At 44.9% G+C, this 17,171-nt stretch overlaps 1 protein-coding gene across 2 annotated transcripts in view; it reads left to right on the top strand.

Annotated features, from left to right (window-relative positions):
• Nucleotides 1-17,171, top strand: part of HEPH (hephaestin) — a 29,319-nt gene that overhangs the window by 5,648 nt on the left and 6,500 nt on the right. Inside the window, exons 5-20 of one of the 2 annotated variants that reach the window (XM_083797667.1) lie at nt 360-572; nt 1,152-1,331; nt 1,751-2,005; nt 2,597-2,765; nt 3,892-4,031; nt 5,099-5,230; nt 6,470-6,681; nt 8,329-8,479; nt 8,794-9,006; nt 9,833-10,043; nt 10,298-10,437; nt 11,234-11,365; nt 12,334-12,440; nt 13,201-13,426; nt 15,494-15,633; nt 16,015-16,177. In XM_083797667.1, coding sequence (XP_083653793.1) covers nt 360-572; nt 1,152-1,331; nt 1,751-2,005; nt 2,597-2,765; nt 3,892-4,031; nt 5,099-5,230; nt 6,470-6,681; nt 8,329-8,479; nt 8,794-9,006; nt 9,833-10,043; nt 10,298-10,437; nt 11,234-11,365; nt 12,334-12,440; nt 13,201-13,426; nt 15,494-15,633; nt 16,015-16,177 — 2,784 coding nt within the window. The remainder of the gene's footprint in view (nt 1-359; nt 573-1,151; nt 1,332-1,750; nt 2,006-2,596; nt 2,766-3,891; nt 4,032-5,098; nt 5,231-6,469; nt 6,682-8,328; nt 8,480-8,793; nt 9,007-9,832; nt 10,044-10,297; nt 10,438-11,233; nt 11,366-12,333; nt 12,441-13,200; nt 13,427-15,493; nt 15,634-16,014; nt 16,178-17,171) is intronic. The other variant, XM_083797668.1, reaches the window with a different exon arrangement.

Below are 17,171 nucleotides of genomic sequence, written 5' to 3'. Positions count from 1 at the left end.
AGCCATGAGTGTGATAAGCTTCACTGAGCTTCACAGGAATGACCAAGTATGAGACCAAAGAGCTACACGTGGCCTTGTTGAAGGCCAAGTAGCAGTAGGCAGAATGGGAATTACCTTTGAGCCTGTGCTGATCTGTTTGCTTGGCATGTTGCCTTACAAGGGCTCTGTGACTCAGTTTCTCTTTAATGAATGATATTAAGTGCTATTTCAACCTTGGGATGCTGAGTCTTGCTTTGAAAGCTGCTACCCAAATATATATACACAGCTATCTACTGAGTGTGAGAGGCTCAGTATAAGGTTACATGTTTGGACATCTCTGCTCTTCTTGAATGGATATTGTGATTGCTCAATTGTTCTAGGATCCCTGTATCCTGATATGTCCCCCCAGGATCAGAAGAAGGATGATGCTGTCCCCCCAGGAGGGAATTACACCTATACTTGGACTGTTCCTGAAGATCACAGCCCAACTGCTGATGATCCAAACTGCTTGACCTGGATCTACCACTCTCATATTGATGCGCCAAAGGACATTGCATCTGGGTTAATTGGGCCGTTACTTACATGCAAAGAAGGTAAAAATTCCCAGGGAAAGCAGCTGAGTTCCATTTTATGAAGATTTTTGTGGTGACTTGGATAAGGACAGGATGAGAAGATACTACAGCGGGCAGCTCCCAACCTCATGGGAAAATGTGACATGGCTGAAGAAGACAGTACCTGTGTTCTGGTTGGGTTCTGATCATTTCATTGTCTTTATCCTCTAGTGGCCAGGCAGGTGAGCTTGTAGGCTTCTTGATCTGAGAGGGCTGTTTAAATCCATGTTAGGAGGGGGAGTCTTGCATGAGATCTAGTTTATATATTAAAAAACTAGGGGTGCTGTTTGATTTCAGCAGAAGTGAGAACACTGAAGGAGTTGCAGTTCAGCCATGCGGAGCTAGAGCTGCATAGGATTGAGACATACAGTAGCAGCAGTGTACTAGAAATGGATGCAATTGCTAGAACTCTGAAGTGAGCCGTGCTAGAATGGTGGGGAAAGCATCTGTCTCTGACTTGTGTGATAAGAAGTTATTCTTCTGTTTGTTGTTTTAAACCCTTAAAACCAATGTTTGCTTTTCTGCATGGATGGGTAATCATTCACCTTTTCTTTACCCTAGGAATACTGACCGGCACTTCTCAAAGACGCCAGGATGTGGATGTTGATTTCTTTCTTATGTTCAGTGTGGTGGATGAGAACCTAAGCTGGTACTTGGATGAGAACATTGTGTCATTCTGCACAGATCCAGGCTCTGTAGACAAAGAAGATGAAGAGTTCCAAGAGAGCAACAAAATGCACGGTCAGTGTCGTCTTTGTGAAGTTACTGACTTTGCCCAGATACTCTGGGTGTGCCAGTGCTCTAGTATCTTGAAATGCACATTCTGCCATTGTATACCAGGCTGCAGGTAGAGGGAAAAAGGGTAGTAGAAAGGTCTGAGATCACGTGCTAAGCAAACAATGTCACAGAGTGCAGCAACTCCAGGGGAAAAAATGTTATTTTGATCTAATCTTTGGCTTGAGTGAGCCTTTCTTAGTTGTTTGAAGATTTTGAATGTGCTTCATGTTAGGAAATGACTTCTGGAACTGAGTTCTCCAGAAGAAGGGAGGATGAGTTCTGGGTAGGTCTATCCTTCAAATCTGTCTGTATTGTCAGCTGCAGGCAGAAGCTCTGAAGGCACTTCTTCTGATCTCTGATTTTTGACTTGTTTGTTTTTTCAGCTATTAATGGTTTTGTGTTTGGGAATCTCCCTGTGGTGACGATGTGTGCTGGGGATCACGTTTCATGGCATCTCTTTGGAATGGGCAATGAAATCGATGTTCATACAGCCTACTTCCATGGAGAAACACTCAACATTCGAGGCCACAGGACAGATGTGGCCAGCCTCTTCCCAGCCACTTTTGTTACAGCAGACATGATCCCCAGTAACCCTGGGAGATGGCTCCTGAGCTGTCAGCTCAATGATCACATACAAGGTAAGGCAGACACTGGAGTGTGTTCCACATGGTGGCCTGCCTTTTTTCTCCCAGTGTGGTTTTCTGATGTACTTTGTGGTAGGGGACAGTGCCTTGGGCAGCATTCCCATTAAAAATGTCCACAGTTGAATGGGTGATTCCTTGTCTTGTATAAATTGGGGTGGGTTGGTTATTAATATATATGCCAAGCTTACTAGGGGTGGCTTATACCACCGTATGATGTTCCACGTTGGTCACTGGTGAACACTGGCACAGCTGAAACTTAAAATGAGGCAGTGCCCTAAGAACAGTAGTCCCTGTAAGAGGCCCTGGCATGGTACATCTGAGGAGAGAAGAAGGCTCTGTTTGCTCTCTGTCCATGCTTATCTAGCGTCCAGTATTTAAGGTAAGAAGCTCTGCTTACCAGCAGAAAAAACTCCTTTATGTGGGAAATCACCTTCTAATGACCTTCAAATCATTCTTCTAATCACCTCCCAGCCATGTACCTTTGGGGACAACAGAAAAGGAATGGCCAGTTTGTGGTAGGAAGGTGGGACTGTTTGCTGGCTGAGAGGCATTAAGCCTGTGTGTCCTCCACCATGTTCTGGGCAGCTGGGATGGGGGCTTTCTACGAAGTCCGGCCCTGTTCTCGGCAAGCTCTGGAACCTGCCCTGAAGGGGAAAGTTCGGAAGTACTACATAGCTGCAAAGGAGTTGCAGTGGGACTATGGACCTTCAGGACGTGACCAAAGCAGCGGGAAACAGCTGAGTGAGGCAGGCAGGTAAGCAAAAGGCTGATGCGGGTTTCTAGTATGAGGGGAGGCTGCTGAAGAAAATGTGGGATTTCCTTCTTAGCAAACTACATATCTGCAATTCACATGGATTAGCCCAACTAAAAATGTCAGCTGCTGTAGCTGGACAAACGCAGTACTAGGTATCTCAGGGTACTTCACATGGAAGTGTGCTGCTGTGTTTTGTAGCCTTACCTGCAGACTCCAAGAGTCCCAGTTTATGTAGAACATGAGCTGCTGCTTTTCTCTCTGGGCTTCATTTCTGCTTGGTGTGCCTGACCTAGGAAGAAATCCACAGATCTGATAAGCTACTAAGCAAGTGCATCTTGCAGCAGACACAGGGTGGCAGAGCTAGTCTGCAGATATGCTTCAGTGTAGCCTTGCTGCAGCAAGCAATTTCTAGGAAATTAAATGTAGTGACCTCCATGACAGCTTTCCATTCCATGTGTCAAATGATTGTGATAGCAGAGGTTTCTGAAACTGAAAGAAGGGCATGCCTCCCTCTCCCTTCCCTCCCCTGGGAAGCTGTTGGAGACTGAAGCAGAAATGCAGAGAGGTTAATGATTTACCCAAAGCCATGCAGCAACTCTTCCAGACCATAGAACTGCAAGCTATGTAGACCCGTGACTTGTCCTTGTAACTAAGCTGCTTTTCCTGCAAGGCAGGTTACATCTGTCTGTGTGGTGGAGAGGGTGGTGGCAAAGGAAATAAATCTCTCCTTACAGCTGTTGTGTGTTTACAGTTATGACTGCGGTTGTCCCCTGGGCTGTGTCCCATCTTCCCATTTACTGCGCTGCCCTCTTTTGCATATCGTATAGAGAGATGCTGTTCAGACCTGTGCCTTTGAACCTGGTTGTTTCAGCTGGGAGAGGTCCCTGTGCCAGCAGTGCTTCCTGAACACAGCTGACATGAGCCTGGAGGGTGAAAATGCTTCACTGTGATGAGCTGTGCTTGTTCCAAACCAGAGATGCTCCCCTTGTCTGGGAAAGCTGCTTAATTTGGAGATGCTGCTGGCATTGCCAGAGGGGCATGTTGTAGGGAGTAGGGCCGTGGGGAGGAAGCAGGAGAAAAGACTGATTTCCATAAAAATGACCTGACATTTGCTTTTTGCCTTTAGCCCTGCTGAGAAGTATTTCAAGCGTAGCCTCTACCGAATTGGGGGAGTCTATTGGAAGGCAAAGTATGTGGAGTATACTGATGAGAGCTTCCGTGAGGAAAAGCAGCAGTCAGAAGAAGAAAAACACCTTGGGATACTTGGTAGGAATCATCCAGCAACACAAACTCTCTTTCAGTGCCAGTGAGAACAATGGGCTGATGTCAGGAGTTAACTATGCCTTTGTTTCTTGATGTAGTGAGGTGTTTTACAGCACTTACACTTAAGACTGAGGCACACAGACCTAGGATGTCAGATGGTAAAGCAGAGGGAGTTGCTTTTCTGCTGGGGCAGTCGTCAGAGGTCAGTAGTAAGGGCTGAGGGACACAGTATATTTGTGACAGTAATCAGAGCTACAAAGCAGTGTTTATAGCCAGAGCTAAACAGGTCACAGTACTAGCCCCTAGTTTTATGCTTTTGACTGTCTTCAAGGCACAGTACAAACCCCACTTTCTCACAGGAAGCTTCCTCTCCCACGTGGGCTCTCTCTGTTAGAGCCAGGTATCAGTGAGGATGGTAAAGATGAGAGAAGAAAACAGAGAATCTTCAGAGGGAGTTGAATCATGTTTGAAGGCTGTGCCATACACAGTAGAAGCACATAGGTGTGGTCCAGTTCCGTGCATCAACAGTGACTAATAATCTAATGACACCAGAAATTAGCAACAGCGATACCCGGAGAGGCTACAGAAGGAAAGAGCACATGGATTAATATACAGATTTGTGGGGAAAGAGACACAAGGAAGTATTAAGCAGCTGAATATAAGTTAAGTGGTGGAATTATACATAGAATGGGAGATGCAGTCTAACTGTGAGTCTTGCTGGACCCTGGGAGCCAGGGAAAACAAAAGGGCTAGGGTTGCCAGCAACAGCCACATTCCTATAGGAAGACAAGTGAGGGAATTCTTGGATATGACTTCATACAAACAAATTACAGTTCTTTTCTACTAAACTAAACACACTGAAAGAGCAATCAATGAAAAATTCTGGTCAGATAAATAAGCAACATCCACGGGGGGGTTGCATGAACTCATTTGACCTGATCCCCCATTTACCTCTGCTTTGAATCTTCTCCCATCAGCCCTGGATCAAAGGTGGCCCTGCATTGTTTGGTTCATGTGGTTGTCCTGGGATTTGTTCTGTTGCTGACGCTCGCTCTCTGGTGTTTGTGTAGGTCCTGTGATAAAAGCTGAAGTTGGTGACACCATCCTGGTGATGTTTGTTAACAAAGCCTCCTGGCCGTTCAGCATCCAGCCTCATGGAGTGTCTTATGGGAAGGCATGGGAAGGGATGCGGTACCATGATGGTTTGTGGCTAACATTTTTAAATTAATTGTGCTGGGTCTCTCTGGGATGTAGTTAAATTTCCCTGCAGCAGCCCATATGGTGCTGTGCTCTGCATTTGCAGCAGGACCAGCATTGATATCACACCACTGTTGGCTGAGCAGTGCTGGCACAGCATCAAGGTGCTCTCCAAACCCCCTAAAGCCAGTAGGTGTTGGGGTGGCAAGAGGCGAGGAGGGTCATCACCAGGGCAGCTGACCTAACCCGACCACAGCGACGTTCCGTACCACACGGTATCACACTCAGCAATAAAAGGTAGAAAAGGAGAAGGAGAGACGGGGGCTCTTGTTATGAAGACTTCTGTCCTCCCATACAACCAAGACACTTTTTGAGGCCCTGCTTCCCAGAATGTGGAAGAACAGTGCTTGTTGATGGCAAGTAGAGAGTAACTGGTTTTGTCCCATCTTTGCTTCCATGAGGCCTTTGCTTGATTTTTTCTTTTTTATTATTATTATTATTTTTATTCCCCCCCTCTTTTTTTTCATTTTAATTGAATTATCCTTACGTCAACCCATGAGCCTGTTTTGTCACATAATACTTTCTTCTCCGCCTCTTGTTTTGAGGAGAGGGAGGGAGAGATTGGTTGTCGTGGAGCTTAGTTGCCCAGCAGGGTAAAACCACCACATTAATTTAATACTAATCCTGGTGGTGGAGCTCCACAGCCTATGTCTCCTCCGTGCTATGAAGTTCCTGCATCCAGGAGAGACTGGGTGTGCTCTGGAGCCTGCCTAGTCCTCTGAGCCTGCCTGAGGCCTCAGAAGAGGAGTCATTCTGCAAAGCTCATGCCCAGAGAGGGTGCCTGAGGAAGCATGGTTCCAGGGGTGCTATTTTTGTGAATGAAACTGGTAAACCAAAGCTCAAACCATTTCTAGCTGTCTGAGACCCCAGTGAGCAGAGAAGCATTCCCAATGCACTCCAGCTTAGGTAACCACACGCTTCCAACATTCATCATCCCAGATGCAGCTGGATCCGTTTCGTTATTTGCTGTCACCATGCCCATCTCTGCCTTGACACCAGGGAGGAATTTCAGTGATACTGAGAGCAGCTCTGTGTGCGCCCTCTGGATACTTCCACTTCCGTCCTCGAGACGTCTGCTGTTTTAGTGACATGAGTGAAAGCCAAGTGTGAATGTAACTGGTGAGAAGATGCAACTAGTTTGTACAGGGACCTTGAGAATAACCACCCCAATCTCTGTTTTAAAGGTCTGTCCCAGCATGGGGTTTCTGTTGCACCTCTGCAGAACTTTACATACAGATGGACTGTGCCAAAGCATGTTGGGCCGACATCCAGTGACCCTCCCTGCCTGACCTGGTTGTACAGCTCTGCTGTGGACCCTGTCAAAGACTCCAGTTCAGGCTTGGTAGGCCCGCTGGTCATCTGCAAGCCAGGCACTTTGGATGACAACAACAAACAGGTAAAAAGGATTTTCCTGTTGCACTGTTACAAGGAAACAACCTGGCAGAGAGAGGAAACATCAGCAAACGTTAGGGAACACAATGAAAACAAATGTGTGACAGTGTGAGTCCAGAGAGTCTAATTAAAGTCTGTTAACATCATGTTAACAACATGTTAACATCAGGGCACTTGTGTGCCACAGTTCTGGTGGGATAGGCTAGCATTCTGGACTCCCAAGGGCTGCCCTTGAAATAGTTCCTGGGCTTTGCTTTAAAACAAAGTACTTTTTTCAGAGGCATGTGAAATGTTCATTGCAATCTCAGAAACACCAAAAAAGCCATCTTGACATACTTACAGATGGAAATCTACATGGTGTGCTTGAATGATATGATGCTTTGAGGTTTGGGTGAGCCTTATTTATTCTGCAAGGTCAGCTCATTTTCAAGCATAGCTGACTACAAAAAAAGCATATGAAAATCCATCTTGTTCTATGGTTTTGATGAAAGATAGGTGAAATCTGAAGGGTGACCAGAGCTTCCTCTTGGAATTTCATTCGGGGATGTTCTACTCATTGCAGTAAGTCCTGGGAAGAATCTAAATAACTATACCGGGGAAGTGCAAGATGTTAACAGACTTTTGTTGTGAAAAACAATAGGCGGCAGAAAAATAGCCTACTGTCATCCTACCTACGTAGCAGTTCAGATCAGGCAGTGGCTGAGAAATCTGAAAATAGCTTCTACTGAGCCTCCGTAGTGGAGTTTGCTTTCTGCCTGCTTTCACTGGTGGCGTGTTGTAGCTAAACTAAGAGTTCAGAAGAGATCAGCATGTTCGTTAGGGTAGAACTGTGAATCTTCAGAGAGGATCAAGGATATATAAACCCCACTACATGAAGGAGCTGTGGTAATGATGAAACACTTACGGGCATTAAAAGGGTGTAAACAAAACAAAGACAGACTTGTCTGGAAAGGTAGGACAGGGAAAAACCACCTGGGGTAGCGATTCTGGCTCCACAATATTAGGCAACCCTTTAATGAATGGTTAATTGGGGCAGGTGCACAGCCATTCTGCACATGCCTCTGTGCCCCACTGGAAAATGCTTAGCCCTCTCTGCAGGATGGCCTTCTGGGTACAGCTAAGGAAGCTGATACCAAAATGAGCATCTGGACAGCACAGTCGATGTTCTGTTAATGGGGAAACGCACCATCTTATGGGATGCATTTTGTAGGATAATTAATATTTTTACGATTTTAAGGTAATAAAAAAACAAAACAACAACAAAAAACAAATTCATGCCTGTGGTAGGAGGAAGGAGGGGTGGAACATAGTCATCAGCCTGCCCCACCAGCCAAGTTCTGTTCTTAGGTCTGATGTGGGTGGGTGGTAAAACCTACACTAAATGTAAGGGTGGTGGGAGAAGGAGACAATGCAGTAATATTCTTGGGCACATGTTGATCACTTCACTTGAGCAATATCAGGACAAATGCATAAGTGGTGTCTCTTGTGAAATGAAAGATAAAACATTCAATTTGAGTAAAGGGACAGAGCCCTGGCCCTCTGTGAGCCAAGTTATAAGATGAAGACGAAAGTGAGAGCCAGACAAAACATCTTTATCTGCAAGGATAGTTGATTTTAAAAATTAACAGCCATCATTGTGTTTGTATCTTAGAAAGGTATCGACAAAGAATTTTACCTACTCTTCAGTGTGTTTGATGAGAACCTCAGCTGGTATTTAAATGCAAACATAAAGTACTATTTGAGGATGGAAGAGACTTCTGTGAAAAAGGATGATGGCTTTGAGGAATCAAACAGGATGCATGGTATGGCCTGATGGTGTTCTGTGGGCAGTGGGACTGAACCTGTAAAACACGTCCTGGTGTTCACATTAAGTCAGAGCTGGGATGCTGGAGTGGTTGTGTGTTGTACTGGGCTGAAATTAAGTGAAGCTACAGAGCGGGTGGGATGTTGGACAAGAAACACGCTGTCTCAGGAAGCCTGTCCTGAATGTATTCAGGGGCAAATTACAAGGAAGATGCTTTTCCACTGGCAGGCCGGTCCTGTCCCAGCATATACACAGAATGAATCTCCAGGCTGATATCTACCTGCAGAGAGTAAATTGTTTTCTCCTTTGCAGCCATCAACGGATTTATGTTTGGTAACTTGCCGGGGCTGGATGTTTGTGAAGGAGACAATGTGTCCTGGCACCTTCTGGGCTTGGGCAGTGAAGCAGATGTACATGGAGCTGTGTTTCAGGGAAATACCCTGCAGATGAACGGGATGCGGAGAGATTCAACCAGCCTGTTCCCCCACACATTTGCTACTGCCTTCATGCAACCTGATAACAAGGGTAAGTGTCTATGTATCTAACTTAGTGTCAGGAAAAGTCTCCAGTTGTGATATTTGCTCCTGTGGCTGATTCATTAGCACGATGTGAACTTGTGTGTTACAAGCATTACAAGCTGAGCTGTGCTTTAGATCATGTTTGGCCCCATTTACAACCCCAAAGCTCTCATCTTTGCATCTGCTTCTGGAGAAGAACAGGAGATACAGGATCTTGTTCTGTATTGTCCCAGGCTGATTCTCTAGTCTGCTGCTTCTTCCTATTAAATATTTGTAGTAATAGCCCTGATGGACTTTGCTGCCTGTTATCTATGGAAACATGCAAACACATCATTCAGAATCAAGTAGTAGAGATGTCAGTGCAGTTCTGCTGTCCATGGCTTGCAGAGGTTCACGTTAATTTCAGACCCTTGTCTTCCCAGTCTGGGATTAAACACGCAATGCCATGTCTCATTCATGCTATGTGATGGCCTCTGCTGCTGCAGCTTGTCTCCTCCCCTTGACATTTGCAGGCTTGACTTCTTACTTAACCAGCAGTGGTAGCACAATTGTTACCTCATCTGTTTCTTTACATCTAATAAGCTGGTTACAGTGTGTGTAAGACAGCTTCCCAAGATGATTTTTGGGTAGGACTTTGTTGTGCCATTCCTCACTGGTGTCTCTAACAACCCCTTTTAATCTCAGCCTATGGCAACCAAGCTCCCTACACAAACACTCAGCTATACACAGCGCACATACCGATGTCAGCCATGTCACAAGCTGTGCGTGGGAAGCAGCTGTTTCCTGGGATCTTTAAGAGTAGCTATTTTCCTTGTTTGTGCTGCCTCCCTCAGGGGTTTTTGAGATCTACTGCCAGACGAGCAATCACTACCAGGCTGGGATGAGGGAACACTACTCTGTTTCCAAGTGTGGCAAGAGGGATCTGGCTCCTGCCCCTCCGTACAGGGGGGTGCGCACCTATTACATCGCGGCGGAGGAGGTGGAGTGGGACTACGCGCCGGACCGGAGCTGGGAGAGGGAGCGGCACAGCCACTCCACAGAGAGGTACAGCCCCTCTTTTGGGGATGCCTTGGGCAAGGATTTTTCGGTAGACCTTGGTAAGGTCAGTCAGGGCAACTTGGCCACATGTGACATGGTGCATATGCTACTGCTGGGTGCTGATGGAGCCGCTGCCCTCAACCTTTGCAGCTGCAGCAGGTCTCTGGGAAAACTGTCAGCTGGCAAAACTCCTACCAGAGGTTAGCTGATTACTTCCCATGAGCATTTGAGTAACACAGCACTCGTTCTGCATTTCTCAGCTACGCCGATATATTTTTGAGCAACGAGAATGGGCTGCTTGGCTCCCGGTACAAGAAAGCAGTTTACAGGGAGTACACTGATGGGACTTTCAAGACTCCTAAGGCCAGGATGAACGGTGATGAACACCTGGGGATACTAGGTAAGGAAGTGTGCAAGGGGTACATTTTCCATTCACATAGCAGTGGGACTTGGACGCCAGTGCTTCAGTGGTTAAGGGCTGTAATCTGAAGGCCTCCCACATGCTCAGACATCTGCTGTGTGTGCAAGCATGAGGAGAAATTCGGACTTGTCTGTTGTCCAGGCCTGCCAGCCATGGAGAAAGCAGTAAAGAGGGTCCTGAGTACAGCTTGTCCTAGAAGGCTGGGTTCTTAAGCCTGCCTTTGCTGCCAGATTTCTTCCATGTCTCAAGCAAAGCATTTTTCACAACAGCATTTCTCTAGCTGTGAAGAAATAACTGCTGCCTTCTGTATAGCAGTCTGAGAGATGTAGTTGAAAATCTGTAGCTGTGAAAAGAAATGCAGTTGGGATAAAAGCAGTCTGGCTTTGGGAAGTGGACAAGCATGCTGCAATGTTGATGAAGTCTATGGAGACACAGCTGTTTTATGAAACCAGGACTTTAAGTGGTGACAGAGCAGCAAAGTTGAGGCAGTGTGTGTCAGTTGAAATAGGCTGCAGCTCTGATTTGTGACATTGTTGAGTCAATTTGAACATTACTGGTCTTTTTTGAAACTAGCGCCATGGGATGATAAAGATGTTGCAAACTTTAGCGGTATTCAGAAATTAAGGAAGAGGAGAGAGAGGAAGCATCATAAATATTGTAAGGGAATATCTCTGGGGAGAAGAGAATGAAAAAGTGGTACGAATATTCTTAGGAGATATACTGATAGTTTTTTCTGTTGCATATTATTGCTATAGCATATTATTGCTGTCTCCAGGTCCTTTTCTGGGGGCAGAAGTGGGAGAGATTCTTAACATTGTGTTCAAGAACAATGCCACACGACCCTACTCCATTCATGCACACGGGGTGCTGGAAAGGCAGACAGGGCAGCCACAAGTAGCAAACCCTGGTAAGTCACCATGTTCTCAAGCCTTGTTCCTGTACAAACTTAGGAAGCTAACTTTAGCCTACAGCTAGACTTGTTTTTTAAATAGGCTTAGAGATGCTTGTTTTCTTCTGGTGGAGACCTGGAACTGAACAATAACTGGTCTTTCAGGTTCACTGTGTTTTCTGTGATCATCATTTGTGTGGGAAGCCCAGGGGAATTCATATTTCTGCTGTGACTTTGGGATAAGCATAGCACGGGTTTTCTGTACGGCCTTGTTCTTAATACTGAGCATGGTTTGTAAGAAGGAGAAAGGTGATCACTGCTCACAGCTTAGTCAGTTCTTGGTAGTAGCCCAGGGCTGATGAGCCATGATGGAGAAATCTGCTTCTTTTCCTGTGTGTTCTGCTTCTTCACCTGTGTGTTTTGTGATGTGCATGGTTGCTTGTCAGAATGCTGACTGAGGTCACCAATTTCTTTCATGTTCCGGATGCGAATTTATTTAATTTTTTGGTCCCCTTCAACTTGCACATTCTTCAGAGCAGGCTATGCCTCTGCAACAGACAGGCTTTCAGTTGGGCCCTGTCTTTCTGAAATGTATTACTAATAAGCAAAACAGTAATTTCAAAAAGGAACTTGAATGAGCATCATAAATATCCTTCAAAGAGACGAATGATCATCTCAAGCTCCATTGGTACTGAGGAGAGGCAGAATTCCCTTGGTCTGGTCTAGTTTCAAACATGGCAAATAAAACAGAATTGTGCCAACTCCTGTTAGTGTGTGCCTCCTGTCACCCCTCTGCTTCATTTGTGAGAGGGGAGCTTCCATCCTGCTTTTCAGTGCCTGGCGGAAGAGAAACGTCCAACAAAATCAGAATTGTTTTTACACTTCTGAGACAGGGTCGTTTTTTCTTGTTCTGCTTTGCATGCTGCTCAGCAAGCTGGCAACTTGGTTTATCACATTGATGTTAACGGTGCTTCTCTGTCCCTCAGGTGACATAGTGACATACCAATGGGAAGTTCCTGAGAGGTCTGGTCCAGGGCCAAATGATTCAGCCTGTATACCTTGGATCTACTACTCCATGGTGGACCCCGTAAAGGTAAAACAGAAGAAGCTATAACCAGAAAAGCATGTTTAGACCATTTTTTGGTCCCCTCTAGAAAACAATGTGAGTTGAATACAGTTTAGGTATTGGCCCAGGTGAGAGGTATAAGAACCATCTAGTGATAAGTCTAGCATTCTGGGAGAGGGAATCCTCCAAATTTGTTATGTTTATCAATTATTTTTTTCCTAATGCAAACCTGCATGAAGCAATTTTATGTCACCTTGAAACTAACCTTCCTTCAGTTTTTTTGCAGGATGTGGGAACATCTCCTAGTGAGTCCTGGCTTGTATTGGTGAGATCAACAGGGTTAATTTAGAAAGGCAGGAATTATCCAAATTTAGGCCATATGAGTAAAACAGGGAGATTTGAGCATTGCTAGGTTCTACTGTCATAGCACTGATTTTACAGGGAAACAACCTGATGGATCCTGCAGTAAAGCATCACATTAAATCCAGAGATCATTGTCTTCTTATCTCAAGTTGCAGATGTTTTTGCAGCCACAGAGTGAAGAGTATTTTGATATCATTCATGTTTATGACTTTTTGATTTGCATTCATAAGAGCATGTACAGTCACTGCTCTTGTGCTCTGCTAGCTGATTTTCACCAATGAGAGTACTTATGCAGTAGCCCAGTTTGTTTCAAGTGGGGCGATGCAGGGAACAGTGAACATGGTTGCTGAAGGGCAAAGAGCTGTGTACAAAAGTCAGGGTGAGAAGATCCTTGCCTCAGATTTTTATCCTTTGTTCGGATTAGGATATGTACAGCGGTCTGATTGGACCCCTGAAGGTCTGCCGGAAAGGGGCGCTGCAAACTGACGGAGTCAGAAAGGATGTAAAGAGGGAGTTTGCTCTGCTGTTCCTGGTTTTTGATGAAAATCAGTCCTGGTACTTGGAAGAGAATGTGCAACGTTACAGTAAGGGAAATCACAAGGATATTGACCTACTGGATGAAAGATTTGTGGAAAGCAACAAAATGCATGGTAATGTCTGTTAGGCACCTGAGCACTAATTGCTATCTTAAAGTTGAACTTGACTCTGTGACCTTTGTAAGTTGTCAGAAAAGCCCAGAAAACAAGAGCCTGACTCAAAATAAATGCCATCCCTCTTTTCCCTCATCAGTGGCAAAAACATAATTAAATTCTGTATTTCTCAGTATTATAGCACATACACGACACAAATGTTTGATCTACAATGAAGGCTGATCATTATGGCTGTCCTTCTCAGGAGGAATAGCAAGACATGGGCCAGAGAGGTTAATATCTAAAGTGTCTTGAGTGACTCCGGAGAGGAAATAATATTAAATGTGAAATTAATATGTCAGACTGATGTCACTCTGTTCATCTTAGGACCATAACAATATGTTAGGTTTCAAGTTAATTGACCAGGCTGTGTGGTTGCAATACATAGGCTAGTTCTTTTAGCTGATTTTCAAGAAAACTATTCCTGCAATAGTAGAATTAACAGATTTTTCTAAATTCATGTGGTGTTTGATTTTCCTAGATATTATGTCTGGATCTACCTAAAATATTCTCTGCAAATGCCAAGGGGCTCATCTTGATGAGATGAGAAGAGCAGAGCGTTCCGTTATATGTGCTATTACTACTCCTTATTTTGTGTAGGTGATACAAAGAATCCCCAAATACTCATGTCCATTAAGTTATATTTGTCAACTCAATTATTATAGCTAGCTGTTGTGGTTTAACCCGGCTGGCAGCTAAACACCACACAGCCGTTCGCTCACCCTCCCCCCTCCCTCTCTGGGATGGGGGAGAGAAACGGGAAAGTGAAGCCGGTGAGTTGAGATAAAGACAGTTTATTAAGACAGGAATATAATAATAACAATAATAATAATAATAATAGTGATGATGATAATAGTATTAACAATAATAATGTGTAAGAAAACAAGTGATGCACAATGCAATTGCTCACCACCCGCTGACCGATGCCCAGCCTATCCCCGAGCAGCCGGCCCCCCACCCCGGCCAGCCACCCCTATATATTGTTTAGCATGACGTCAGATGGTATGGAATACCCCTTTGGCCAGTTTGGGTCAGCTGTCCAGGGTCTGTCCCCTCCCAGCTCCTGCTGCACCCCTAGCCTGCCCGCTGGCAGGGCAGAGCGAGAAGCCGAAAAGTCCTTGGCCTGGTGTAAACACTGCTCTGCAACAATTAAAACATCAGCATGTTATCAGCGCTCTTCTCATCCTAATCCAAAACATAGCACCCTACCAGCTACTATGAGGGAAAATTGACTCTGTCCTAACTGGAACCAGGACACTAGCAAAAGCAACACTGAAGCTGAATGCTTGTTTTGGGCTGCAGAAAGTGCCTATGGCACACCTGGGAGTTGAACAGAGGTGTTCCTGTCCTCAGATCGTCTCTTTCCATCTTTTTCCCTCTGCCATCTACACATGGAAGTTTCCCTGTGTGCTCTCTCATGCAACTCACTCACTGTTTTGGTTCCTTTCCTGCATTTGCAGTCAAAGCAGTATTCCTTCTTGCTGTGCTAATTATGAAATGAAGTTCTACCATGTAGTGATTTTTCAAATGATCAGCACATAATGTGTGCAGCCAGCATGAGACATATATAATGACAGGGTTGCCTGTTGGCAGAAATTACCTGTTTTCATTGTTCAGTAAGCAAATGGTTCAGAGTTTTATGTGTATATATGTATATACATATATTTCCCTAGCACTGAGCCAAAGCTCTTTTACGCATCCAGACTTCTAGAAGCAACTGTCTCTGCTGGCTGACTCTAGGTTTTCAGCAAGTAGCTTTTGAGATTTATTTGAGATGAGCTTACAGTATGGCTTTATATGCAAGTCATGTCTTCTGTTAACAGAGTGGATAAGTAGCTGAGCTGTAAAAAGACCACCAAACTTTTTGGGAGACTGTCATATGGAAGACATGAAACACCGATGCACTAGTTCCTAGATGAGCTTTGAAGCATCTAACTTGTCTATCATGTTCTTCTTCTGAGATGGCTCATCATCTTTACCATTTCAATAACAGCCTTTTCTACTTTCTGCATGTTATTCACTGCACAGCGATCAATGGGAGGCTCTATGCAAACTTGCCTGGGCTGACCATGTTCCAAGGAGAGTGGGTGAACTGGTACCTGCTGGGAATGGGTCAGGAGATTGATGTCCACACAGTCCATTTTCATGCTGAGACCTTCATATACAAGGTAAGAATATCCTGTAGATAATGAAATGGGGACTGGCCACTGATATCATCCCTTTTGTGTGACTCTGGTTTGAACTTCGTGAATGATTTCGCAGCAACTTCACCCAACTAGGAAAGGGATGTGGTTTTACACATCCAGATCCAACTGACTGAGCCTCTGTATTGTGCTGATATGTCTAGCTAAACCCTTCTCAGGATTAGGCATTACCAGGTTGTATTTGTTTTCACAGTTGCAGCCCTGGAGCTGCTCTGTGAGTCTTATGTAGAACTTTTATAAACTGAAGTAGCACTGATGTGATCTCTAGTGACACCGACAGAATCCTTCATTACTCAAGAGACGAACAGAGCGCTGCATGCTAACAGTCTCCTTTCCCTTTGACAGAATGGCAAAAGCTACAGAGCAGATGTCGTGGATCTGTTCCCTGGGACCTTTGAAATGGTGGAGATGTTGGCGGGGAACCCTGGGACATGGCTGCTTCACTGTCATGTATCTGATCATATTCATGCTGGCATGGAGATACTCTTCGAAGTCTTGCCTAAACCAGGTTGGAAATATTGCTGCTTGTTACCGTGAAATGTATAACGGCACTTTCCACTAATGCTACTAAATCCTGTGTTTGCATCGTACTTAGCAACTCTTTCATACCATAAACTGCCAGTTAATTGAGTGGATAATTGCTATTAATTTAAGATATTCCTTTGGAATATGGTAACACCTGCAGCTGGAGTTAAACTCTGCAAACCAAGTTGTTACTACTTTGCCTAGGGTGGTGTTATGAGTTTTATTTTAGCTTGAGTTTGGGAAGCAATGTTCAGCCGTCAGCTAGCAACTGTTGTTATTAAGAATATTACATGTGATCTGAACGCATGTCCTAAGGCTTCTCATTTCACCAGGAAACAGTGGAAGGTGTTCAAAGATAAGTGACACTGTTCTGGGTTCGGCTGCAGAGGAGTTAATTTTCTTTGTAGCGGCCTGTACTGTGCTGTTACCAGAACAGCACTGATAACACACTGATATTTTAGCTGTTGCTGAGCAGTGCTTACACTGCATCAAGGTCTTCTCTATTTCTTAGTAGCTTGTGGTGGGCAAGAGACTGGGAGAGGGCACAGCTGGGACAGCTGACCCAAATTGACCAAAGGTATATTCCAGGCTGTAGCACATCGTGCTCAGTAACAAAACCGAGGGGAAGTTTTTCCAAAGTAGCCATTGCCTAGGGTCTGGTTGGCTATTAGTCTGCTTGTGGTGAGTGATGGCTTTTGCACCAGTTGTGGGGATTTTTTTGTTGTGTTTTGTTTGTCTTGTTTTGTTTTGTTTTCCCTTTCACTTATCTTTATCTTGACCTACAAGTTTTTTCTCACTTTTGAGCTTCCAGTCCTCTCCCCCATCCTGCTGTGGGGGGACCAAATGACCCTGCCAGCCGGGATAAGCCCACACTTAAAGACACTGATTGTGCTTTTTTCTCAGAGGGTTGTGCAGTGGGAGGGAGTCTGCTCTTGAAGCAGGTAATGCAAAAACACTCTTGGTGTGATGTGGAGAGG

Source organism: Anser anser, assembly GCF_964211835.1.
Source record: "Anser anser genome assembly, chromosome: 13".
NCBI lineage: Eukaryota > Metazoa > Chordata > Aves > Anseriformes > Anatidae > Anser > Anser anser.
This window is presented reverse-complemented; position numbering and strand designations above follow the sequence as displayed.